A 23383-nucleotide genomic window follows, 5' to 3' on the forward strand; every position below is an offset into this window, starting at 1 on the left:
GAGTTTCCTTTTCTTCTCTCTGACTCTCATCGATCCACGGAAACATGCACGTGCACACAAGAGACAGTGAAAGCTCCTGAAGCGAAGCACCCCGTAATAATAATAATTAGGAATCAACAATGACAGAATGAGTGCTTAACATTCTGAGAAGCAGCTACGAGGTTTATTTGCTGTTATTTTTTTTTTGGCCGCCTTTGTGCTGCCTTCCAACAGCACGTGTGACGACGTCGAGGCGGGTGCTAACGAAGGCGCACCTTCAATTTGCATTGTCGCACGTAACGTCAATTACCGCCCAGCGCGTGGCTTTCGGCCACAAAAAAGAACAAAAACGATAATGAATGTTCCCCAGCAGTCTCTAATGCAAAGTTTAGGCAACCATCTGCAGTTAGTCCGAACACCCTCTTCTTTTCACTGTTTCAAACTGTTCTTTTTTGCCGATGCGTGCCTTTTCTTTTCTCCTTGCACTCTAGTATACTCGGATTTCGGAAGAGAGCGAGAAAAACGGAAGAAAAATTTGTATTGGACACCTTTAGATATTTGTTTTCACACTCACGTACACCAGCGCATCAATGAAGCTTCACTGTACTCTTTTGCTCGCCTTTGCGGCGGTACTCCTCTGCGCGACGGCGGCGCACAGCTTCATGTTTCAACTACCCTCCGGTACGGAGCGCTGCTTCACCCAAGAAATCCCTAGCAACACCGAGGCGAAGATCACATACAGCTCTGAGGAAGCGTACGGCGACTTTTTGGATGTCACCATCACCAACGCGGATGGCGCAAAGGTTTACGCGCAGGAGGGCAAGGACGACGGCGTCTTCGCGGAGCACATTGCCAACGGTGGCGAGTACGTTATTTGCCTCACCTCGCGCCAATCTACGAAGAGCGCTAAGAGCGTGCGCAACATCCTGCTGTCGGTGAAGATCGGTGCCGATGCGAAGGACTACGACAAATTGGCGACAAAGGACAAGCTGCGGCCGATGGAGGTGCAAATGCGTGTGATGGAGGACACCGTCGCGGAGGTGCACAACGAGTTTATCTACCTCAAGAACCGCGAGGCGGAGATGCGCAGCACCAACGAGCACATGACGGCGATGGTGATGTGGATGTCGATTGGCCTTATTCTCCTCTTTGCCGCCTTTTCGTACCTTCAAATGAGGCACCTGAAGCGCTATTTCAAGAAGAAGCGCATGATTGATTAAGCCGCTGTAAGAAGAAGTTGCTCCGCATCGAGCGTCGAAAAGGGAGCGCACACAGGCGCAGCGAGGAATGGCGTAAGTCTCACGAATGCCAACTGTTGGGAATAATGGGCTTTGTCGTGATACATAAATGTTTTTTTCTTTTTTCTTTCTCCCTCTGTTCGTCTTCTCTGATGAACGGCGTTGAAACGCAAGAGTGTTTGTGCACTTTTTCGTGTGCACATCCATTTGGATGTGCACCTGGGAAAGTTATTGTTGCTATGATTCGACAAATCAAGCTTTGTAACAATCTTCCAAAAACAACAAGGCAAAACAGTGCGGTACGGGAAAAAAATTGCTGCTGCAATCTATTTGGCCAACAACAGCAGCAACAACAACTACGTGCAACTGTCTCTTGTGCGTCAAATGTGACGCCGGTCTCGTCTACGTTAAGTGCGCTTAAAAAGAACTGGTACGGCGCTTCGCGACATTCACGTTTCGTTTGTTGTACTTTTTTTTTGCTCACGAGAATGACTGCCCTTGGCGATTATAACTTGTTCTTCCTTGGACCTTCTCCGCAGATCTTTGGTTGCACATGTGGGTGCTGACTGTTGTGGGCACACAAAACCACGAGCATGAGGAAGGTCAAACCAATACTATACCCGCAGCATCAGGGGAAGACTTCTAAAAACCAGGTTTTTTCTAACTATATTTTCTTTTTTCTCTCTCTCTTCTTCTTTCTAACTTCTTACCCTGCTTCATGTGTACTCTTTTTACTTCGAAAAATAAAACATACCTTACCAAACAAACAAACAAACAAACAAAAAACCGGCCCCAAACAACATCAACACAGAATCTGTTTGTTAAGCAGGAATAAGAAACCTGTGAACGCATCGCGGTGCAACGAATTCGAAGAAAAGAACACACGTGCACCGTGTTACGCACTGGCGAAGAATTCGCACTCAAAGGCGTGTCGACATCGGTGCATCGCGACTGTTGCCCTTCTTGTTTTACTCGCAATCCTACGTTCCAACCAAATCAAAAGTAAAAATCAACAACAAGATAATCACCAAAATTTCGTTCTTTATGATTTTTATGTTGTTACTTTTAAGCAAGCAGGCGCGCAAACACACATAACTTTCGTTTTACTACACTTAGAATCGTTGACTGTGGTCTCTTTAGAACTACCGATACTGACAATCGAAAAGAAAAAAAAACACTGAAACTTCTTATCTTCAAGATCAAATTCCTTTTTTCGCTTTCTCTTTTTTTTTTCTCTCTTTCCCATTCGCAGACGTCACCGTCGTCATTCATTCTAGGGCAGAAGTCTCTTCTTTTTTCTCTTTTCTTCTTCTAGGAACAGGTTTTTTTTTTGGGGAAGGTGGTTTTATCCTCGACTGCTTTGCTTGCCTGTTGTCCGTAGAGCTCGTGCCTTTTTCCTTTTTCCCTGTCAGAGCCTCATTGATTGTTTTTTCTTTTTCTTCTCAGTATTCGCGGACTTTTTTTTTGGCGCTTCTTTTCGGTTTCGTTCTCCCCTTTCTTTCTATTTTTGCTATGTTGTGTGGGGTGATGTATCGCATCTGTCAATCTCGTTCCCATCAAAGCAGCTGCGTTTTTATTCTTTTCAATCACCTTGTTTGTATCTTTAAGAAAAAAAGACATAATTATTTTCCGATCGAGCTTCGGACGCGTTTGTCGTCGAGTCGATTGATTTTATATACAGTAATTTGAACCTCGTTACCCCAATTTACTTTTCTGTTTTTTCTTCTCTTTTTCATTGCTGAGCTCGTTTCATTATTACTATTATTACTATTATTGTTTCTACTATTTCTTTTCGTTGTGTACCTCTCTTTGTTTCAGAAGCTGGAAAAAGAGCGGTGGATGCGTCAGAGTTGATCGTTTTTTTTTCTCAAAAAAAACAATCTAAGGAATCTACAGGTTCTTTCACAGAAGGCTTCTTTATTTTCTTCGTTACCAAATAATAATATATATATATCCATTTTGCTGCACGAACAGTGCCAACTCGGAGGAGACGATGCAGACGCATCAAAACTTAATCTATGGCGGCGTGCAATCGCCGTACGCGAATGGACGCTTCCAAGGGCCACCGTTCGGGTATATGCAACGGGGCAGGATGCCGCCTCCGCAAGGTCAGATGTACCGCTCCTCCGCCTCCGGCGGACCACCCCTGCTGATGAGCGGCAACGGCTCCCAGCTCCAACAGCAACAGCAGCAGCAGCAACAGCGTCACGGCAGCAGTGGCCGCATGAGCGATGCTCTTCCCTCCCTGCAAGGCACGCACATGATCCCGGTGACGCGAGTGCCCATCTCCCCTGGCAGCAGCGGCACCGTCGGCCCGATACCCATACCACCGACGTCGCCGAGTGGCAATTTCATGCGCCGTCTACCCGGCCCCATGCGGCCACCACCGATGGGCTTCGCCGGAAACTACCCGCGTGGCGTGGTCATGCATAACGGCGTGGCAGGCAGTGCCGGTCTTATGTTTCAGAACGGTATGAGCGGCCACGCGCCGAACAGCTTAATGATCAGCGATCGCCAGAACCGGGTGGAGATGCAAATGAAGCAGCAACGACAAGCTGCTGCCGGCGCAGGAGGGGGAGGAGGAATGTCCATGGGCAGCAGTCTGCCCTTGTTACCTGGCATGGGTGATCTCCAGCCAAAGTACGCAATCCCACCGCACATGATGCAGCGCAACTATGCCAACGGCGCCATGCCGTACAGTGCCGCTGGCATGGAGACTGGCGGCAGTAACTGCTGCAACAACAACAATAATAATAATAATAGGGGCATCAGTGGTGGTAATGGTGTGAGCAGTTGCTATGCTCTATCCCACATGACCGACAATGGCGTGGGCAACGACTTCATCAACGGCGAGATCATTGCGATGAAGATGAACGACGACAAGGCGGAGAGGAAAATGCACGAGGCCGTCTTCAATGAAGGACAAAACGGCTACAACGTCAACACGCCTCCGTTGGCGGGCTCGGACGACGAGTCCGGCCTCAGCCCCTCCCCACCCATGCTGCGATACCTGTCCAGCTATGAAGAAGAGGAGGTCAAGGAGTACATGCCCAACGTGTACTTTTGCGGTACGGATCAGTGCAAGAAGATCAACGCAGTCCGCGGCGCTGACAACAACGACGGCTTTGACGATGAGAACTTCCACTACCGCGTCGTCGTCGGTGACCACCTGCTGTACCGCTACGAGGTGCTGAAGGTGCTAGGCCAGGGCACGTTTGGCATTGTAGTGCGTGCCTTAGATCACAAGCTCCACACCCTGGTAGCCATCAAAATAATCAAGAACAAGCGGAACTACACCAAGCAGGCGCAGGAGGAGATAAAGACTCTAGAATTGCTCAACAGAGACGATCAGGAAGACGAGGCAAACATTGTACAGCTGCTCGACTCGAGCGTGTTCCGCAACCACTACCTGCTCGTGTTTGAGTTGCTTCCATCGGACCTCTACGCACTGATACAGGCGAACAAGTTCCGGCCCATGTCCCGCGACTTCATCTACGAATTATCGGAGCAGCTGCTGACGGCGCTTGTGCATGTCCGCAAGCACAACATCGTGCACTGTGATTTGAAGCCGGAGAACATCATGCTCAGCGAGGGTGGCGGCTCCTCCAGCGAGCCCACAGACTTCTCGCTGAAGCTGATCGACTTCGGCTCGGCCTGCGAGGAATGTCGTCCGCTCTTCACCTACATCCAGTCTCGCTACTACCGCGCCCCGGAGATCGTGCTGGGCATCGCGTACACGGCGGCCATCGACATGTGGAGCTTCGGCTGTGTCTTGTGCGAGCTCGCAAACGGCTACCCCATCTTCCCCGCCAGCTCGGAGGGCGAGCTGCTGGAGCGAATTGTCGAGTACTTCGGCCCAATTCCGCCCTACTTGGTCCGCCAAGGTCGCCGCTCCGAACGATTTTTCGAAGGTGACCAGATGAAGTACAATCTCGGCAAGAAGCGTCTGCCACACCCGCCCAACAGTCGGTCTCTGCACAACTTTCTCAAGGTGGGTCACAGCAACGAGGATAGGCTCTTTGAGGATTTTATCGTCAGCTGCTTGCAACTGGACGCAAAGGAGCGACTGACGCCTGAGGCTGCTCTAGAGCACCCCTGGATGGAGCAATGGCGGTCCTGTAGCACAGGTAGCGCCCTGTCGGAGCTATCTTCATCTTCTAGCTCGGAGAGCTGAGCCCGCCGGCAAGTCAGTCGAAGCTTCTCCTTTTTTTTCTTTCTGCACGTTGTTCTCTGCCTCCACACGCAGCGCATTGTAAATTTCGTGCTGCTCTTATCCTACTCTTTTTTTTTTGTCGTTTCTTCTGGTCTCCTTGGCTTTTTTTTTCTTTCCTTTTTCTCTTTCGCCGCGTGTAATGCAGGCGGGGAGAAGGACGCTGTGTTTTTTTTCCTATTCCTCTTCCGTTTCGGTTCTTTCTTTCTCACTGTACTTATCCCTTTTTCTTATCTTTTTTTTTTGGTTTTGTGATTCACCCGAATCGTTCTTCTTTTAGCGCTGCGCCGTCGTCATCGTTGTTGACGTTGCTCCTCTGTTCTCTGTTCTCTTTATGCTTTTTATTACTATTCCCGATCTTTTTTTCTCCCCTCTACTGCGAAAGCTCTTCATTGGGGGTGAAGAGTGATGGTAAGTGCTGTATTGGGTGCTTTGGTGCTTTGTTTACACATATATATATATAGAGAGAGAGCAGCTTGCGACTCTATCAACGGCCCTGCGAATTCTTTTCCCCCTTCCTTTTCCGTCCTTTGACACACAAGCAGCGAGAGAGGCGTTCCTACCATTCATTTCTATGATCCCTTTGATGTTTTCGATAATTTGCCGCAGGTTTCTTATTCGCTTTATAAAAAGTATATTTCTCTCACCACAAAAGTGCAATCTTGGTTTGAAAATTATGGTTTCTATTTTTAGTGCCGCTGTAATCGCCTTAATGCTTCATTGTTTTCTTAGTGTGTGTATCCGTGTGCAATACGTGGGTCTTTGTTAAAAAGCTTTACGTCGCTCATCTAACCAGTGGATTGGCGCTTTTCTCTCCTTGTAAACTATTCGTCTATTAAAATTCATTCTCCCAAATACTCCATTCGTTATTTTTTCCCCCTTCTCTACGCATTTCCGAAATCTTCTCATTATCGCAATTTTTTTCCTTTTCCCTGTTTCAAACCGAATCACCGATAGTGAAATAGCTGGTACTTTTATCTTCACCAAAAAGTGGTGGCGCCGGAAACAAAAGGCTTTCTGTTACCTAAGGAGCTCGAAGTATTAATTGTTTTCGTCAGCGCTGCTCGTTTTATTTTTGTTTTCGCGACTTTTGTTTTGTCAAAAGCGTCAGAACGCTTTTGTTTTTGGGGTTGTTGATGATTTCCTCTCCTTTTGGCTACTCTTATTTCTTCTGCATACGCGCCTTTTGCGCTCTTTACTCAGTTTTTGTTGCTACTGTGATGGCGGTGGAGGTAGGTGCTCGCGATCAGTTCGTTCTGCTTCCCCTTATGTTTTTAATCAAATTTCGTAACGTTGTTGTTTTTTATGAGGTTTTTTGTTCTTCTCACGTCCGTCGTTGGTGATCGTTTGTGGCGAAGAGCTGGTGTTTGTCTTTCGCTCTTCTTCTGCCCGTCTTAAGAATGTCTCTGAAAACAGCACATTGTGTTTTTGTTTTGTTTTGTTTTGGTGTTAGTTTGTCGTAGAAGGGGTGGACAGACGCCCCCGGCTCCGCCTCTCACGAAGTGCTGTAGAGAATAAAGGAGAAGCAAGTAAACGGGGGAAAAAAATTACATCAGCGAAGAGGTGAGAGGTAACCATACACACAGCGACGATGGTGCAGCATCCCTCTCTCTCTCTATTTATGTGTACGTCGTTTTTGTGTGCTGTGGTACGTGCTATTTGAATCATGTCGAGCGTTCCTTTGTTTTAAAAAGAAAACATTTCATCATATTATTTTCAAGCCTCTCTTTTTTTTAAATGTAGGCTACTTAACGGCGGGGGAGACATTCAACATTTTTTTTTTTCACACCTGGACTTTTTCTAAGTGATGTGGTCTTCTTTCTCTCCCCCTTTCGCGAATACGCCGAGCTCTTCACTTGTCGCCCCCCCCCCCCACCCTCCTCTTTGCGCTCTTCTTACGTTGATTGGCCCTCTCAACACACGCAAGCTGCGGTCAGCTTCCTCTTGCTTTATTCTCTAAAAATATGCAAGTACGACAACAACTAAGATCCGCATTTCTTGTTTTCTCTAGGTACCATTCACGTGCGTACCACGCGCATTCAAAAGAATAGCACCAAATTTGACTATTTCCCTTTCCTTTTCTTAGTTGTACTTGCTTTCTTTTATTTAGACGGTGCAAGCAGATACTGACACACCCCACGCAGAGACGTACATCATGTTGCTGGACGATGAAGTCATCGCGCAGCAGTTCGAGACTCTGTTTCGCGTCGCGGAGGCGCTGAAGCAGTTGACGATTGCACCACAACGGCCGAAACTGTCCTCGTATCAATGCTTCGATGAGTCGTCCTTCACTTCCGCACATCCTTCCTTTCTCGCCCGTGCCGCCCGGGAAGCCTCCAACGACTCTACCGCTTCCAGAAAAGAAGACAGCATTGCGTTTCCACCCAACCTGTCCTTTTCGAAGAAATCGCCGCAACAAACTAGTTTGTTCGATCGCACTAGTCTCAGCAACATCGACCAACAAGTACAGCTTCCCCGTGTGTTGACGGACAGCGATCTGCACCCGCTGCGCCGCATTGGCCACCTGCTGGAGGCTGTCGCCACGCAGCTACAGGCGAGCGTCGATGCCAAGCTGGTGGACTTCTACACCCACCTCTCCAAGAAGTCCAACGCGGGAAGTATCGGCGGTGTGCGGACTCCTGCCAACCCCACCAACGCATCTCTCACCGCGCCTGCATGGCGCAAAGCTGCCGCAGCGGAGTCCAAGACGCGCACTGATCCTTTGGCCGAAGCAGCGCCGCCAGCTGCCACGTCCCTTCTTCATGGAAGTTCCGCCCCGCTTTCGACTGCCGCAACGCCAGCAGTACATCTGCCTTCCGCAACAAAAGCGAGGGGTTTTGGCGCGCCCTTGGCGGACACCAACGCCAACGAAGGCTCGCCCGCGCGTCCTCGGGCAGCTTTTGTGTTCGACGCGCCTGACGAACTCGCGTATCCCATCGCGCCCCCTGCCTTTTCCAACGGCGGCAACAACGATAACGGCAGCATTCTGGAACAGAGCCGCCAGGACGACAGTATCAACACCGCCATTACTTTTCCCAGCACCGGTGCTAGCTCCCGTCCCTTCTCACCGAATCAGCCGAAAGGCACGGGCAGCCGCCCCCCGAACAGCTACGCCCTCTCGCACAACGCTCCGATGGCGCGTCGGGTGGAGGAGGAGCGGGCCGCCGCGGCCGAGCTGCAGTCCTTTTTTTGCTTACTGCTGGAGGCGGCCCTCCATCAGACGGACGCGACAGCCGCTGCGGTGTACCTCGACGATGCCGCGTTGCGCCCGAATTCAAGCAACGGTGAGCAGTCGATTCTGTGCCGCGCTTCGAATTCTGGTGCGCCGCGCACGGCGTCGCGGTCTACCGCCGCTTCGAATGCCGGCGGTGGCAGCGGTGCCGCTGCTGCTGCTGCTGCTGCAACCGCCGGCCGTGCGCAGTTTCTGCATTGCGTGGCGCACGTCCGCGGCCACTTCCCCCGCACGATCAGTTGTGCCATGACGAACGTGCTGACAACGGTGGCGCAAACGGGTATTGCGGTGAATTTGAACTACTCGGAGTCCGCTGCAGTGCTGCGCCCCAGCGACTTCAGTGCGTCGTCGCCGGACGGCTCCAACGCAGCGGACAAGGGCGGCGCTACCTTTCGCGGTGCTGCATCCCCGCACATGCAATCGAACACTGCTGCCGCTGGCGCTGCGGCGGCGACTAACAATCCTTCCTTGTACCTTAACATGTACAACGGCGTGGTGGTGCCGATAAAGGACGTCGGGTGTCTCGTGCTGGCCAACAAAGCTAAGAAGTCGTCTTCTGGTGCCGGTGGGGTACCGCCACACTTCAGCGTCTTTGACGAGCACGTCGCCTGGAGCAGCGCCCTGATCGGCGAGGCGGTTCTTCAGCAGTACGACCGTGAGTTGCTGCTGCGCTCTACCAGCTGGGCTCCGTCGTGCGCCACCACGCTGCGGCCCTTCACCCACACCAAGACCACTCCCGCCGCACAGCAACAGCAGTCCTCTTTGTCTGCCACGGCAGACCTGCCGCGCCGGCGGCGGCACAACAGCAGCAGCTCGACGGAGCGGCGACGTGCGGAGGGTCGAGTTGGGTCCCGACGTGGTGTCGCTGCCAACAAAACCGTGCGCATTCTATCCGACTCGGACTCCTTGTTCGAGACGCTGCAGAAGGATGAGGCCGCATCGCTGGTCTTCAGCGCGCAAAACGACATCTATGCGAAGCGGCTGACAATTGTGCGCACGGAGGACCGGCAACTGGGAAAGGCGCTGCCGCCGGAGCTGCGCGCGTCGTCGCCGAAGACGATGACGCTTCCAGCCACGCAGAAGATCGTGGCGGCGGTGGTGCGCAGTGGTCGTGCGGCGGGCAGTCTCGCTGGCACGTCCGGCCAGCTAAACGACGAGGATCTTTTCATGGCTGCTGCGCAGTACATCACCAACATGGAGTCACTGTGGCGCAAGACCATCGCCGACAGCAACACGATGCACACCGTGGTGGAAAACTACGACAAGGAGATCCAGCAGCGCGGAGACAAGATCGTGCATCTGGAGTCGCGCATACGCGAGTTGAACGCTTACGTCGTTCAGCTGGAGCGCCGCAACAACACTGCTCGCCTTTTCAACACTACCACTCCGCACTATTGACTTGTAGAGGGAAAAGGAGGATGAGAAGAAACAACACGTTGCTTCACTTTCTTAAACGGTGTTGTTGCGTTGTCATTCTTTTTTTTTTCTATATTTTTGCTCGTCATTACACGACGCCTTTCTGTGTTTGGACTTCATCAGTTAACATTCTCAAAAATCTTAGCTTCTTGGAATTCTGCAGTGCGCTCGTTTTTTCTCGCACACAATCTTGTACATTTTTTTTTAATTCTTCTTCCGCGTCACGACCGAACCCCGATCGATGTATTCCATTTCCGTTCAACTCAACGCAGTCGAACCTCTTTTTTGTTGTTTACCTTCTTAACCCTCCGCGTTTGTTATCGTGTATGAAGCAATGTTTACACGACCCCACAAGATGAAACGGAAAACAGAAGAACAGAAGAATAATCAAAGATGCACTTTGCTGATGCTTCGTAGGCCGTTTTTTTTTGTTTCTTCCAACGCCGTCGACCAACGCCAAATACGATCTTTTGCACTTAGACAGGCCTGTGAACATATCAGCCGGACGGGATGCTTCTCGTCTACGCTGGCTTCACGAGAGAGAAACAGAAAAGGGAGGTGAAAAACGAAGGATCTGCGTACCGCCCCACCACGAAGCCACGTGTGAGTCTTCAGGCGAAGAAGCGCATTCACTTCTCTCTGTCTGCCGCTGTGGCAAGAAAGACCATCAAACACTTTCTGTTCTTTTTTTCGCTGCTCATTTCATCTCCTCTGTTTTTTTATTCCTCATTGAACTCTTTTCGCATCTGCTTTGTATGTATCTCGCAACACAACACAAACATGTGAACAACACCTGAAGAGGACTTTCTATTCTTGTTCAGTAACCATGCCGTTCGTCAAGGTCGTGAAGAACAAGGCGTACTTCAAGCGCTTCCAGGTGTTACTTGCCCAGACGCTCGCGGATGGCAGCAACCTTCGCCTTCGCCGCGGCCTTGCGCTCCGCACCCGTCAGCTTCTTCGTGTTGTACTTCTTGTGCTCGGCGCCCTCCTTCTTCGCCTTCTTCGCAAGCGACTTCGTCGGGTCCGCGCGGATGGCGGCGTGCGCCTTCTTGTACAGGCCCTCGATGCTCTCCGGCGCGATCTTCGCGTCCATGTACTTCGAGAACTGCACGCTCTTCTCGTCGGGGTTCGAGCTCGCCTCCTCCTTCACCTGCTTCAGGTACTCCGCAACGTGCTTGCCGAAGATACGGTCGCGGTGCGCCTTCGCGTTCAGCGCGCTCTTCTCCTTGTTGTAGCCGGGGAAGCGGTTGGGGCGGTGCGGCACCGCGATGCCGCCGTCCACGGCACCCTTCAGCACGCCGAACACGCGGGCACCCGTCGTCGTGCGGGCGAGACCGACGTCCAGGATGGCCTTGAACGGGAAGCGCTCCTCGTCGTCGCCCTGGTCGTCCTTCTTCGTGCGCACAGCCGCGTACGAGCCGTCCGCCTCCTTCGCGCCCTGGAACTTGTCCGCGATGCCGAGCTTCGCCAGCGTGCGGCGCGCGAGCAGCAGCCCGGTCGCGTACGCCGCAGCGTAGTTCGTCAGGCCGTGCTCAATGCCGAAGGCGGGCAGCTCGTGCGCGTACGCGGCCATCAGCACCTCGTCGCCGGCGATCTTCGCCTGCACGATCTGGGCAATGATGTCCTTGTTCGTGATGCGCACCACAAGGCGGTACTTGGGCGACCCAAACTTCGTCTTGTCCTGCAGCACCATCTGGCGGCGCGCATGGTAGTCTGTCTTGCCCTCGCGGCGGCGGCGGTACTGGAGGCTACGCTGTTAGTTCTCTGAAGCTAATTCTGAGCTGTGTCCACGGTTGATGCGGCATTCCGTCCTGCTCAAGCTTGGTTGGCTGGGAAGCCTGCTGTAATAATGGAACCTCATTTGTTTTTTCATTTCTAATTTGGAGCCTCCATTCCCAAGAAACAAAACTGACTATTAGGAAAGACAGCGCTGGTTGATTCTAACGTGCGGCAAGTCGACGAACGCTCAGCACTTCGAATCAAACTCACTTTTTGTTTTCGACATTTTGCGGTCTTTGCGCCCAACAGAACGGCTCACCGAATTGGTATTTCTACCCTTGTTGCCTTTCGTGTTGAAACAACAACAACGAACTTCTCTTATTCTACGAAGAGAAATCTCAGGCTTTGCCGTTTGCCTATGCGTTGCCGATTAAACTACTTTCTTCAACTCCCATTCCTGTCGCTTCGCTTTGACTGGACTCTGTTGTTGTGTCACTCATGTCCATGCGTTGCGAATACGCCACGTGGGCTGAGTGCTGGCTTACCCTCTTTTAGATACCTCTGCGATTTCAGCATTTTTCTTACGTTTCTTCTTGTGTGCCGCGTACGAATCTGCCTCCACATCGTGTCACCGTCGTCGTTTTCATCCGCTTCATTCTGACCTTCTGACGCCGTCGACCTCAGTATTCTTTTTGCTCGCGCGACGCTCCAGAAAAGGCTTTCACCGAAAATCACCCGAAGCCGCTCTATTTTTGTTTTTCTGTTTTTAAGAGAAATCAACCATGCCGTTCGTCAAGGTCGTGAAGAACAAGGCGTACTTCAAGCGCTTCCAGGTGTTACTTGCCCAGACGCTCGCGGATGGCAGCAACCTTCGCCTTCGCCGCGGCCTTGCGCTCCGCACCCGTCAGCTTCTTCGTGTTGTACTTCTTGTGCTCGGCGCCCTCCTTCTTCGCCTTCTTCGCAAGCGACTTCGTCGGGTCCGCGCGGATGGCGGCGTGCGCCTTCTTGTACAGGCCCTCGATGCTCTCCGGCGCGATCTTCGCGTCCATGTACTTCGAGAACTGCACGCTCTTCTCGTCGGGGTTCGAGCTCGCCTCCTCCTTCACCTGCTTCAGGTACTCCGCAACGTGCTTGCCGAAGATACGGTCGCGGTGCGCCTTCGCGTTCAGCGCGCTCTTCTCCTTGTTGTAGCCGGGGAAGCGGTTGGGGCGGTGCGGCACCGCGATGCCGCCGTCCACGGCACCCTTCAGCACGCCGAACACGCGGGCACCCGTCGTCGTGCGGGCGAGACCGACGTCCAGGATGGCCTTGAACGGGAAGCGCTCCTCGTCGTCGCCCTGGTCGTCCTTCTTCGTGCGCACAGCCGCGTACGAGCCGTCCGCCTCCTTCGCGCCCTGGAACTTGTCCGCGATGCCGAGCTTCGCCAGCGTGCGGCGCGCGAGCAGCAGCCCGGTCGCGTACGCCGCAGCGTAGTTCGTCAGGCCGTGCTCAATGCCGAAGGCGGGCAGCTCGTGCGCGTACGCGGCCATCAGCACCTCGTCGCCGGCGATCTTCGCCTGCACGATCTGGGCAATGATGTCCTTGTTCGTGATGCGCACCACAAGGCGGTACTTGGGCGACCCAAACTTCGTCTTGTCCTGCAGCACCATCTGGCGGCGCGCATGGTAGTCTGTCTTGCCCTCGCGGCGGCGGCGGTACTGGAGGCTACGCTGTTAGTTCTCTGAAGCTAATTCTGAGCTGTGTCCACGGTTGATGCGGCATTCCGTCCTGCTCAAGCTTGGTTGGCTGGGAAGCCTGCTGTAATAATGGAACCTCATTTGTTTTTTCATTTCTAATTTGGAGCCTCCATTCCCAAGAAACAAAACTGACTATTAGGAAAGACAGCGCTGGTTGATTCTAACGTGCGGCAAGTCGACGAACGCTCAGCACTTCGAATCAAACTCACTTTTTGTTTTCGACATTTTGCGGTCTTTGCGCCCAACAGAACGGCTCACCGAATTGGTATTTCTACCCTTGTTGCCTTTCGTGTTGAAACAACAACAACGAACTTCTCTTATTCTACGAAGAGAAATCTCAGGCTTTGCCGTTTGCCTATGCGTTGCCGATTAAACTACTTTCTTCAACTCCCATTCCTGTCGCTTCGCTTTGACTGGACTCTGTTGTTGTGTCACTCATGTCCATGCGTTGCGAATACGCCACGTGGGCTGAGTGCTGGCTTACCCTCTTTTAGATACCTCTGCGATTTCAGCATTTTTCTTACGTTTCTTCTTGTGTGCCGCGTACGAATCTGCCTCCACATCGTGTCACCGTCGTCGTTTTCATCCGCTTCATTCTGACCTTCTGACGCCGTCGACCTCAGTATTCTTTTTGCTCGCGCGACGCTCCAGAAAAGGCTTTCACCGAAAATCACCCGAAGCCGCTCTATTTTTGTTTTTCTGTTTTTAAGAGAAATCAACCATGCCGTTCGTCAAGGTCGTGAAGAACAAGGCGTACTTCAAGCGCTTCCAGGTGTTACTTGCCCAGACGCTCGCGGATGGCAGCAACCTTCGCCTTCGCCGCGGCCTTGCGCTCCGCACCCGTCAGCTTCTTCGTGTTGTACTTCTTGTGCTCGGCGCCCTCCTTCTTCGCCTTCTTCGCAAGCGACTTCGTCGGGTCCGCGCGGATGGCGGCGTGCGCCTTCTTGTACAGGCCCTCGATGCTCTCCGGCGCGATCTTCGCGTCCATGTACTTCGAGAACTGCACGCTCTTCTCGTCGGGGTTCGAGCTCGCCTCCTCCTTCACCTGCTTCAGGTACTCCGCAACGTGCTTGCCGAAGATACGGTCGCGGTGCGCCTTCGCGTTCAGCGCGCTCTTCTCCTTGTTGTAGCCGGGGAAGCGGTTGGGGCGGTGCGGCACCGCGATGCCGCCGTCCACGGCACCCTTCAGCACGCCGAACACGCGGGCACCCGTCGTCGTGCGGGCGAGACCGACGTCCAGGATGGCCTTGAACGGGAAGCGCTCCTCGTCGTCGCCCTGGTCGTCCTTCTTCGTGCGCACAGCCGCGTACGAGCCGTCCGCCTCCTTCGCGCCCTGGAACTTGTCCGCGATGCCGAGCTTCGCCAGCGTGCGGCGCGCGAGCAGCAGCCCGGTCGCGTACGCCGCAGCGTAGTTCGTCAGGCCGTGCTCAATGCCGAAGGCGGGCAGCTCGTGCGCGTACGCGGCCATCAGCACCTCGTCGCCGGCGATCTTCGCCTGCACGATCTGGGCAATGATGTCCTTGTTCGTGATGCGCACCACAAGGCGGTACTTGGGCGACCCAAACTTCGTCTTGTCCTGCAGCACCATCTGGCGGCGCGCATGGTAGTCTGTCTTGCCCTCGCGGCGGCGGCGGTACTGTCGAAACAAACGAAATTGAACGGATTACGCGAAGACAACCGCCACACGCACATCTCCCGCACCCGCACGGAAAAAGGAAACGTGTTCGTCTGAATCGTTGGAATTGAGTGAGCACGGTTGCTTTCGAAGCGGCGCGTGACGGAACTCGGTGTCGTGTCAGCGGGCGACAATGACTTGCGAACCGCGTGATGCGTTGGTGGACATGCGGCTTTGCGCGTTAGTTGTCGCGCAAGGGATGAGACCTTTCAAGAATGTGCGACAAACTCGAGTGCTTTGAAGTGTTCGTGCCAAGGGATGCGAGAATAAGAGCACGGGGGAGGGTTTTTGGAATTGTACGAGATCGTGAGACCCATTTAACAGAAACCAGGCCGTTGGCCGGTCGACATACCTGTTCCTGGTGCCGTCTGCTCTTTCAGTTTCTGTCCCCTCCTCCCGTAAATTGTATTGTCTGCCCAGCGTTCCAGTGTTGCTGTAGTTCTGTTCCTTGAACCTGCAGTAGTTCATTTTATTTTAGTTGGATGTAATGTGTGTGTGTGTGTGTGTGTTGCGGACGAGTTCTCTCGCCTTTGTTTTTCTTGCCAAAAATTGGTAATTGAATGAGATCTTTAATTAAAGAGCTTCTTTTATAGGAAGCAGCATAAAGGAAAAACGAAAGGAAACACACACGAGAAATGCGTTAAAACGGCGCCGTTGTTGCGCATGTGGCTTGGTAATGGGATGTGTTCCCTGAAGCTTCCAAATTCGCACTTTTAGCCTCTTGGCGACCATTCTGCCTCGGTCTTGAGGCTGCTTTTTCGCAAAAGGAAAAGTGTTATGGCTGATCTTTGTTTGCGATGGACTTCTAAATTGCCGGAACCAGAGGCATGGTGTACCACGTGCTAAGGTCGTGCAGTACTGAGTATGACGAGCGTATTGTTTCTCTCCACATGCATTTTGGTGGGCGTACGTGGTGACGTTGGGAGCCCCGTTTGATGCAACTAAGAATCGTTCCTGCATTCATTTCTTCGCTTTGCCGTTTTGTTTTTGACGAACAAATTGGTTTGTGTATTTTGTGTGTTTTGCCACGTTTGTGTACACGGCTGGTGTTGCGTACACGCTGTGCAACCTCGCCGCCCACATGCTTGTGGTTGTAACCCTTCAATACCATCCACCAACTCTGTACGCAGAGTAAACTAACACATCGCAATCACCATGCCGTTCGTCAAGGTCGTGAAGAACAAGGCGTACTTCAAGCGCTTCCAGGTTCAGTACCGCCGCCGCCGCGAGGGCAAGACAGACTACCATGCGCGCCGCCAGATGGTGCTGCAGGACAAGACGAAGTTTGGGTCGCCCAAGTACCGCCTTGTGGTGCGCATCACGAACAAGGACATCATTGCCCAGATCGTGCAGGCGAAGATCGCCGGCGACGAGGTGCTGATGGCCGCGTACGCGCACGAGCTGCCCGCCTTCGGCATTGAGCACGGCCTGACGAACTACGCTGCGGCGTACGCGACCGGGCTGCTGCTCGCGCGCCGCACGCTGGCGAAGCTCGGCATCGCGGACAAGTTCCAGGGCGCGAAGGAGGCGGACGGCTCGTACGCGGCTGTGCGCACGAAGAAGGACGACCAGGGCGACGACGAGGAGCGCTTCCCGTTCAAGGCCATCCTGGACGTCGGTCTCGCCCGCACGACGACGGGTGCCCGCGTGTTCGGCGTGCTGAAGGGTGCCGTGGACGGCGGCATCGCGGTGCCGCACCGCCCCAACCGCTTCCCCGGCTACAACAAGGAGAAGAGCGCGCTGAACGCGAAGGCGCACCGCGACCGTATCTTCGGCAAGCACGTTGCGGAGTACCTGAAGCAGGTGAAGGAGGAGGCGAGCTCGAACCCCGACGAGAAGAGCGTGCAGTTCTCGAAGTACATGGACGCGAAGATCGCGCCGGAGAGCATCGAGGGCCTGTACAAGAAGGCGCACGCCGCCATCCGCGCGGACCCGACGAAGTCGCTTGCGAAGAAGGCGAAGAAGGAGGGCGCCGAGCACAAGAAGTACAACACGAAGAAGCTGACGGGTGCGGAGCGCAAGGCCGCGGCGAAGGCGAAGGTTGCTGCCATCCGCGAGCGTCTGGGCAAGTAAGAGTCTAGGCGCAGTGCTACAGTTTCTTCTCCGGCTCGCTCTTCTTCTTCCGGTTATTCTCACTTTTCCTAGTGACGGATGGCTGAGGAGGTGCGAATGTGATCCCCGTTTTCTCAATATTATTTACCTCTCTTATTTTAAATCACCAGATGCCGTGAGCGGTAAGAAGAAATCGAGGAAGCGGAATCTACTCGCTGCGGGGTCCTGTTTCTCTTATGAAACGAACGGAAGGATTCTCGGACTTCGTTTGAAGTCCAAACGTGCTTTATGCGATCTGAAGAAAAACGACATCAACCTCACGAGTTTTATCCCTGCAAGGTGCACGTAAGTCATTTTGATCCTCAGTTTATGCATCGTTAATGCAATGACACCTTTTTGTTTGTGCGGCGCTGCGCACTCGTGTTTGTACTTCTGGCTCAAATTCTACCTCGTTCTTCTCCTTCCTTTTATTTCTGTCTTGGTCATGTACCTTTTATGTATGTGTACCAACACTCACATCCCCCTCCGATAGACTGTTAGCGCCGCCAAAAATGGGAGCTTTCATGTACCTGAACGAGCTGTGGAAGAAGAAGTCTTCCGATGTGATGCGCTTCATCCAGCGCATCCGCTCGTGGGAGTTCCGTCATCAGCACACCATCGTCCGCCTGCGCCGCCCGACCCGCCCGGAGAAGGCCCGCATGCTCGGCTACAAGACGAAGCAGGGCTTCTGTGTGTTCCGCGTGCGCGTGCGCCGCGGTGGCCGCAAACGCCCGGTGCACAAGGGTATCACCTACGGTAAGCCGAAGACGAGCGGCGTGCTCGGCATGAAGCTGAACAAGAACAACCAGGCCGTCGCTGAGCAGCGTCTGGGCAAGCGCTTCGGCAACCTGCGCGTGCTGAACTCGTACTGGGTGAACATGGACTCCACCTTCAAGTGGTACGAGGTCATCGCCGTCGACCCCATGTGCAAGACCATCCGCCGCGACCCCCGCATCAACTGGATCGTCAACTCCGTGCACAAGCACCGTGAGCAGCGCGGTCTCACCTCTGCGGGTCGCAAGCACCGCGGTCTGCGCCACAAGGGCCACAAGGCCTCCAAGCTGCGCCCGTCCTACCGCGCTGCGTGGCGCCGCAACAACCGCATCGTCTTCCTGCGCAAGCGTTAACGACGGGTCGTCCTCCCAATCACGGCTGTATGGCACACACGTGTGCAACTCATACCACAAGCAGGATGGAAGAGGCCGATCGCGGTGGAGTGGCAGCCCCGCGGTTGCACCTTTTGGGCTTTCTGTGGGACTGCTGCGCAGCGCCGGACACCTTCGCGTCTTGCTCGTTCCTGTTGTTCATCTGTGCAGATTGGATCTAGTTTTGGCTAGCAGTCACTTTTTTTTTTCATTTTAGCTTTACGATAAATAAACGATAAAAAACACATACTTATTAGCAAACAACGAGTGTGCTGGTGACAGCATTGCAACTTTGTTTCGGAGCAGTCCATTTCGCTTTCGCTGTTCTCAGCGTTCGCGTATGATTGCATGTTTGAGCAACTCGCGTCAGTCACATTCTCCTGTCGTTGCTCTTCCGTTGCGGATGTCGCGAAGCGACCGATGGATGGCTAAGGAGAAGTTGGCAGGAGGCCTCGTTTCCTCATACGTTTTCTCTCGCCCCCCAAAAAGTGAACGAGGGAGGTGCGCAGACACAAGTTGCCGTCTCATGTTCTGCGCTTCTGCTTCAACCATCGTGCCTTGTATAACTCTTTTTCGCTTCACCAAAACAATTTCTCTACTGCTTTTTTTCTCTGTTTCCCACCACTTCCGCGACATTTTAATATGCTCTTCCTCTTCATTAAATCACTCGCATACACACACACACACAACCACATAACCACATAACCACCGTATTTACAGAAGGAACAATGTCCGCTCCTACTCCCCGCACCGGCATCATTGCCGGGTTTAACAAGGGTCACGTGACGACCCGCCGCGCGCGCCAGCCGTCGACGAATGACCGCTACGCCGTCCCCCACAAGCGCCTGCGCGCCGTCAAGGCGATCATTGCCGATTTGGTCGGTCTCTCGCCCCTGGAGAAGCGTGTGCAGGAGTTCCTGCGCGTCGGCAAGGAGAAGCGTGCCCTGAAGTATTGCAAGAAGCGCCTCGGTGACTTCACGGCGGCCAAGAAGAAGCGCTCCAAGATGGAGGAGGCCCTTCGCCACGCCACCAAGAAGCACCACTAAATCTGAGTGGGTGTTTTGCGGGCGGAACTGTCAAGGCGGCGCAGAAAATGAGAAGGAGAGAAAGAGAAAGGTGCCGTGTGTGTGAAGAGGGTTCTTTTTTTTTGCTTGAAAAGCAATGCTACGCACACTCGTCGAGCCGCTCTTCTGTTCACTTCACTGTTCTAACCGTTCCTTTTCTTTTTTTGCTTTTACGTTTCATCATTTTACTCAACTCAAAAAAGAAAGAACGAATAATAAACAATGCCGGAAGTTGCAACGCGGTATTCTGTTCGCTGCTGTGTGCTATCCGGGAAGAAAATGCCCGCGTTACATTATCGCGCCGTTCGTCCCCCTCCTCCTCCTTTGTTCTCGTGCGTACCATCAAAGCTAGCAGTCTCTGGCTTGCTCGCGTGTACCGCGCAACACGACTGCGGAAGACATGGTCTCATTTCATGTCTGCATGGGAGGCTTCACAGCTACGCAGTCGAAGGACAGGAGAGTATCCTTGCCTGTACAGACTCCTGCTCATCACTTTGTGTTCTTGCTATTGTTTCTCTTCCCTTTGTAGGCACCTGATGCGTCACTTACTTTCTGACTTGCTTTTTTCACTCTCTCTGTGTCGGACACGCCTTCACTAGCGGACGTCTCCTCACACGTGGAGGCACACACGTGGGCGGCACAAACAAACGGACAACGGAGTCGACATGCTGGATCCGTACGCAGCAGGTCTCGTTGACGATGTGGCGCGTCTTTGCGTCTTGCGCACAGAGGACTACACGCTGATCAACACCGTCTACAAACGGGAGCGCAACGCACTGACACGGCAGGAAATGAGCAACGCGGACGCAGCTCCATCCGTCACCGCAGCCACGTACATTCGCTACCTCACTGGGGAGATACGGAAACGGGAATTAGAGCGGTGCGCCTCGGAACGCCGCTGGTGCGAGTCGCTGCGTGAGTGGGCACACTCCTATCTCACCCAGCGTCCTGCTCCTTTGCCCAAAGTAGCTGAGTGCGCTGAGTCTTTAAGCCAGCAAGCTGACAACAATTCGGAGTTTCCCTCACCCATCCGATCCTTCTGGAGCACCGCAAGGAGTGAAAACGACGTCGGTGAGTCTTTCCGGCAGGCGTACGCCGCCGCCATCCGGCACGCCTACGAGCTGACACGCGAGGACGTGACCAACACACCTTTTGCCCAGCTCGACGGCAGCGCCTGCTTGTTCGACAGCGCTCAGGCTAAGTCTGAGCAGTCGCACTTAAGTCCACTTTCACACTCTGACGACGCAAACGGAGCCCATGCGTTGTTTTGGACAGGGCTGCTGCGCGTTCACTCACTCTTCTTCACATCATCGAATACGGATGTACCACCCTGCACGCTGTCGTCATCGCCCACAGCTATTTTGCATAGCATGCACCCTCTCTCCGATGTGGAGACGTTGCCGGAGCTGAGCCGCAGTCGTCTTGCGTCGAGCCGTCATGTGTGGTTGGTGTTTTTCTTCCTGTGGTGCCACGCAGTCGGCGCGAGTGGCACGACGGCTTCACCTCGGCCTAGGGCGGATGAGGCCGCTTTGGAGCGGTGGCTTGTGGACGCCCTTCTTTGCAATCCAGCGGCGAACTTCTTAGATGGCCAAGGCCAGAAACTGGAGGCACTTCTGACGAAGGTGCACAGCGCGTTTGGTGGCAACTAGAGGGCTGTCGCAACAAGAGGGAGGTCGTCTTTTCGCCTTAATTTTGTTGTTGTAACGTTGTGTAATGCCCTGGAAATGCGAAACACAGCTCTACAAGCAGATAGGAAAATCAAGGTCTAGTGAAGAAGAGAGGGAGGAGGAGTGACGCTTCTTCAAAAGAAAAGAGAAACCGTCCTCGGCTGGTTTCATGTAAGTATTTAATTGTCTGCTGTTTCGGTTTCGGCTACAGCATGCGTGAAAAGGAGGCGTGCAATTCACGCCAACGAACGCAATAAAACTTAAAAGTGGTTCGTAGAACAGAAGTCCCGCATACTTGCCTCTCTGTTTCTGTCAGTGCTGTGCTGTGACTTTTTTTTTCTTGAAGCGCTTGGATTTCGAATGTCGTCGTTTGTAGGTGTGTCTTTTCGCTGCTTCTGCGGCGCGATAATTCGTTGACGTGAGAGGCGTTATTATTACTCGTATTGTGCAGCTTCGTGAAGCGACTTTGTTCCGCCTGACCATCGTTTTTTTTTTCTGTTTTCCCTGTACCCTTCCTTCATCGCCTATATTGCCATTGTCGACGGGCACGGAGACTGAAATGCAGAAGCACGACGGAAAACTCGTCACGCATTACTACCCACAGCATCCTTTAACGATAGCAGCATGCCGTGCGCATGCGCGGTCACACATGTGCAGCGGGGAACCACAACGTTCCCTTCTCCCGCATCAAAGGGTAGCAGACCCTACGGTGCTACTTCACCTACCGCACCGTCAGCGTCGCCTGCTCGCTGCTTCTACTGCCTGTGCACGATGTGCGGTCGCGACCTGCCAGACATCCCCACCGTGACGTGCAACGCATGCGGATCCCAGACGCACATCACCTGCGCACGAGACGTGTACTCGCATGAGTGGCTCTTTGTGGAAGTGGCCGGATCCTCTGCTGTGACGCTCCCTCGAGGGACCGCGGGAACGTTCGCACAAGCGATGCACGTTGCGACGCCGGCGAGCACAAACACCGCAACGGCAGCGGCGACGTCGGCTGTCGCTTCTTCTTCTTCCCCCACTCGAGGTAACAATGGTGCGGTGAGGTTGTCACTTCCGACGCGAGGAGAATGGACATCGAGCTCTCCCACAGCTGCATCACCAGGCGTCTCACTGTCTTTGGCGCACAGCCGAGACACGTCCTACGTAGATCAGCTGCCGTCTCCGCAAGCAATGAGCATGGCGGCGGCGAAGATCGGTAAGGAGTACAACTACTACTGTCACCCGGACTGCGCCATGGGGATGGAGGTGGTTCGCAACCCGCAATTCAACGCGGCCCTCTCCGCACGTGTGGAGGCGGCCTTTGCCATGGATTGGCGTCGTACGTGGCGGATGTTGACGGCTCAGCTGGACAACGACAGCGTGCCGAAGAGCTGGGCGGAGGTGGAAAAGCTCGCTGCTGCTGTCAAGAGCTCCACGGCAAACACGGAGCACACATGCAGCGGAAATGGAGAAATTCGAAAGAGAGCAAGGAGTTCGGCTTCCAAGAGTGGCACCGCTGCACTACCAGACGTGAAAAGCAGCGGCACAAACACGAAAGCCAGCATTCTTGAGCAGCTATCCGTGGCAACGGGAGGAAACACCGCACTTGCACAGGAGCTGACCCGCCTCTACAGTCAACTACGCGCCGAGGCGTGGGCGGCCTACTTTGAGCAGGAGCGGCACCACAGCGGGCACCCCCTCTTCTATCCTCCGCCCTTTGTGGATGTGCAGAGCGAAACTGCGCTGAACCACGTTCTCGAGGCCGCCGCACCGCATGGGCAGGCCGCCCGGCTCTACTTGTTAGACCCGGACACACATCCTGTCGGGTCCGCCGTAGCGATCCCCGTCGGCGTGCTCGCACGTTGGCAGCAGCCGGCCCTTGCCCCGCTGATCAAAGTGAACGACTCGAACAACTTCGTCGCAGAGGCGGCGGCGGCGGTGGCGTGCGATACGGTAGTGCCGGAGACGGTGACGATTTACCGCAACTGCAGCAGGGAAGGTCAGGTGATGATGTCGTAGCGAGCGGTGTGTGTGTGTGTGCCTCCGACAGAAACTGACTGCTCTCTACCACAACAGAAGTGAGTCGAACCCAAAGCAGATGGAAAAGTAAAAGTATGCATATGTTGCGGAAGTGGAAGTGCAGCGGCAGCAGCGATGCTCGACGCTGTTCTTCAAGCGGCAGCGAAACAGTGTGGTACAACCTTGAGTGCTTGCTTTCAGCGCACC

At 53.8% G+C, this 23383-nt stretch overlaps 11 protein-coding genes across 19 annotated transcripts; 8 read left to right on the top strand and 3 right to left on the bottom strand.

Moving 5' to 3' along the window:
• Nucleotides 1-468: 468 nt before the first annotated feature.
• ABB37_00368 (putative mitochondrial COP-coated vesicle membrane protein gp25L precursor) lies at nucleotides 469-1199 on the top strand (the record flags this gene model as incomplete). Of its 3 annotated transcripts, none has more annotated exons than XM_015796537.1 (1): nucleotides 469-1199. In XM_015796537.1, the coding sequence occupies exon 1, from the start codon at nucleotides 570-572 to the stop codon at nucleotides 1197-1199; it is 630 nt and encodes a 209-aa protein (XP_015664545.1). In that variant the 5' UTR covers nucleotides 469-569. The 3 variants fall into 3 exon arrangements, with proteins under 3 accessions (XP_015664545.1, XP_015664546.1, XP_015664547.1); XM_015796538.1 differs by having other exon boundaries at nucleotides 488-1199; XM_015796539.1 differs by having other exon boundaries at nucleotides 492-1199.
• Nucleotides 1200-4113: 2914 nt separating this feature from the next.
• Nucleotides 4114-5391, top strand: ABB37_00369 (protein kinase-like protein; the record flags this gene model as incomplete). The annotated part of the gene is made up of 1 exon (XM_015796540.1): nucleotides 4114-5391. One exon carries the CDS (start codon nucleotides 4114-4116, stop codon nucleotides 5389-5391), a length of 1278 nt encoding a protein of 425 aa, XP_015664548.1.
• A 1961-nt stretch (nucleotides 5392-7352) lies between these two features.
• On the top strand, nucleotides 7353-10057 carry ABB37_00370 (hypothetical protein; the record flags this gene model as incomplete). Its single annotated transcript, XM_015796541.1, has 1 exon — nucleotides 7353-10057. Exon 1 carries the CDS (start codon nucleotides 7583-7585, stop codon nucleotides 10055-10057), a length of 2475 nt encoding a protein of 824 aa, XP_015664549.1. The 5' UTR covers nucleotides 7353-7582.
• Nucleotides 10058-10955: 898 nt separating this feature from the next.
• Nucleotides 10956-11768, bottom strand: ABB37_00371 (putative 60S ribosomal protein L5; the record flags this gene model as incomplete). The annotated part of the gene is made up of 1 exon (XM_015796542.1): nucleotides 10956-11768. The coding sequence occupies one exon, from the start codon at nucleotides 11766-11768 to the stop codon at nucleotides 10956-10958; it is 813 nt and encodes a 270-aa protein (XP_015664550.1).
• An 862-nt stretch (nucleotides 11769-12630) lies between these two features.
• On the bottom strand, nucleotides 12631-13443 carry ABB37_00372 (putative 60S ribosomal protein L5; the record flags this gene model as incomplete). Its single annotated transcript, XM_015796543.1, has 1 exon — nucleotides 12631-13443. The coding sequence occupies one exon, from the start codon at nucleotides 13441-13443 to the stop codon at nucleotides 12631-12633; it is 813 nt and encodes a 270-aa protein (XP_015664551.1).
• Nucleotides 13444-14305: 862 nt separating this feature from the next.
• ABB37_00373 (putative 60S ribosomal protein L5) lies at nucleotides 14306-15118 on the bottom strand (the record flags this gene model as incomplete). The annotated part of the gene is made up of 1 exon (XM_015796544.1): nucleotides 14306-15118. The coding sequence occupies one exon, from the start codon at nucleotides 15116-15118 to the stop codon at nucleotides 14306-14308; it is 813 nt and encodes a 270-aa protein (XP_015664552.1).
• A 1215-nt stretch (nucleotides 15119-16333) lies between these two features.
• Nucleotides 16334-17278, top strand: ABB37_00374 (putative 60S ribosomal protein L5; the record flags this gene model as incomplete). Of its 2 annotated transcripts, none has more annotated exons than XM_015796545.1 (1): nucleotides 16334-17278. In XM_015796545.1, exon 1 carries the CDS (start codon nucleotides 16361-16363, stop codon nucleotides 17276-17278), a length of 918 nt encoding a protein of 305 aa, XP_015664553.1. In that variant the 5' UTR covers nucleotides 16334-16360. The 2 variants fall into 2 exon arrangements, with proteins under 2 accessions (XP_015664553.1, XP_015664554.1); XM_015796546.1 differs by having other exon boundaries at nucleotides 16336-17278.
• A 459-nt stretch (nucleotides 17279-17737) lies between these two features.
• ABB37_00375 (putative ribosomal protein L15) lies at nucleotides 17738-18423 on the top strand (the record flags this gene model as incomplete). 3 transcript variants are annotated; one of them, XM_015796547.1, is made up of 1 exon in its annotated part: nucleotides 17738-18423. In XM_015796547.1, exon 1 carries the CDS (start codon nucleotides 17809-17811, stop codon nucleotides 18421-18423), a length of 615 nt encoding a protein of 204 aa, XP_015664555.1. In that variant the 5' UTR covers nucleotides 17738-17808. The 3 variants fall into 3 exon arrangements, with proteins under 3 accessions (XP_015664555.1, XP_015664556.1, XP_015664557.1); XM_015796548.1 differs by having other exon boundaries at nucleotides 17788-18423; XM_015796549.1 differs by having other exon boundaries at nucleotides 17796-18423.
• Nucleotides 18424-19159: 736 nt separating this feature from the next.
• Nucleotides 19160-19699, top strand: ABB37_00376 (putative 60S Ribosomal protein L36). 2 transcript variants are annotated; one of them, XM_015796550.1, is made up of 1 exon: nucleotides 19160-19699. In XM_015796550.1, exon 1 carries the CDS (start codon nucleotides 19170-19172, stop codon nucleotides 19485-19487), a length of 318 nt encoding a protein of 105 aa, XP_015664558.1. In that variant the 5' UTR covers nucleotides 19160-19169; the 3' UTR covers nucleotides 19488-19699. The 2 variants fall into 2 exon arrangements, with proteins under 2 accessions (XP_015664558.1, XP_015664559.1); XM_015796551.1 differs by having other exon boundaries at nucleotides 19163-19699.
• A 333-nt stretch (nucleotides 19700-20032) lies between these two features.
• On the top strand, nucleotides 20033-21154 carry ABB37_00377 (hypothetical protein; the record flags this gene model as incomplete). 2 transcript variants are annotated; one of them, XM_015796552.1, is made up of 1 exon in its annotated part: nucleotides 20033-21154. In XM_015796552.1, exon 1 carries the CDS (start codon nucleotides 20171-20173, stop codon nucleotides 21152-21154), a length of 984 nt encoding a protein of 327 aa, XP_015664560.1. In that variant the 5' UTR covers nucleotides 20033-20170. The 2 variants fall into 2 exon arrangements, with proteins under 2 accessions (XP_015664560.1, XP_015664561.1); XM_015796553.1 differs by having other exon boundaries at nucleotides 20103-21154.
• Nucleotides 21155-21723: 569 nt separating this feature from the next.
• ABB37_00378 (hypothetical protein) lies at nucleotides 21724-23176 on the top strand (the record flags this gene model as incomplete). 2 transcript variants are annotated; one of them, XM_015796554.1, is made up of 1 exon in its annotated part: nucleotides 21724-23176. In XM_015796554.1, the coding sequence occupies exon 1, from the start codon at nucleotides 21797-21799 to the stop codon at nucleotides 23174-23176; it is 1380 nt and encodes a 459-aa protein (XP_015664562.1). In that variant the 5' UTR covers nucleotides 21724-21796. The 2 variants fall into 2 exon arrangements, with proteins under 2 accessions (XP_015664562.1, XP_015664563.1); XM_015796555.1 differs by having other exon boundaries at nucleotides 21736-23176.
• Between the last annotated feature and the right edge of the window lie 207 nt (nucleotides 23177-23383).

Source organism: Leptomonas pyrrhocoris, assembly GCF_001293395.1.
Source record: "Leptomonas pyrrhocoris isolate H10 chromosome Unknown, whole genome shotgun sequence".
NCBI classification, from domain to species: Eukaryota; Euglenozoa; class Kinetoplastea; order Trypanosomatida; family Trypanosomatidae; genus Leptomonas; species Leptomonas pyrrhocoris.

Bases quoted from the DNA above. Each gene is read 5' to 3' on its own strand.
- ABB37_00376 (XM_015796550.1), top strand. From the start codon at position 19,170: ATGTCCGCTCCTACTCCCCGCACCGGCATCATTGCCGGGTTTAACAAG.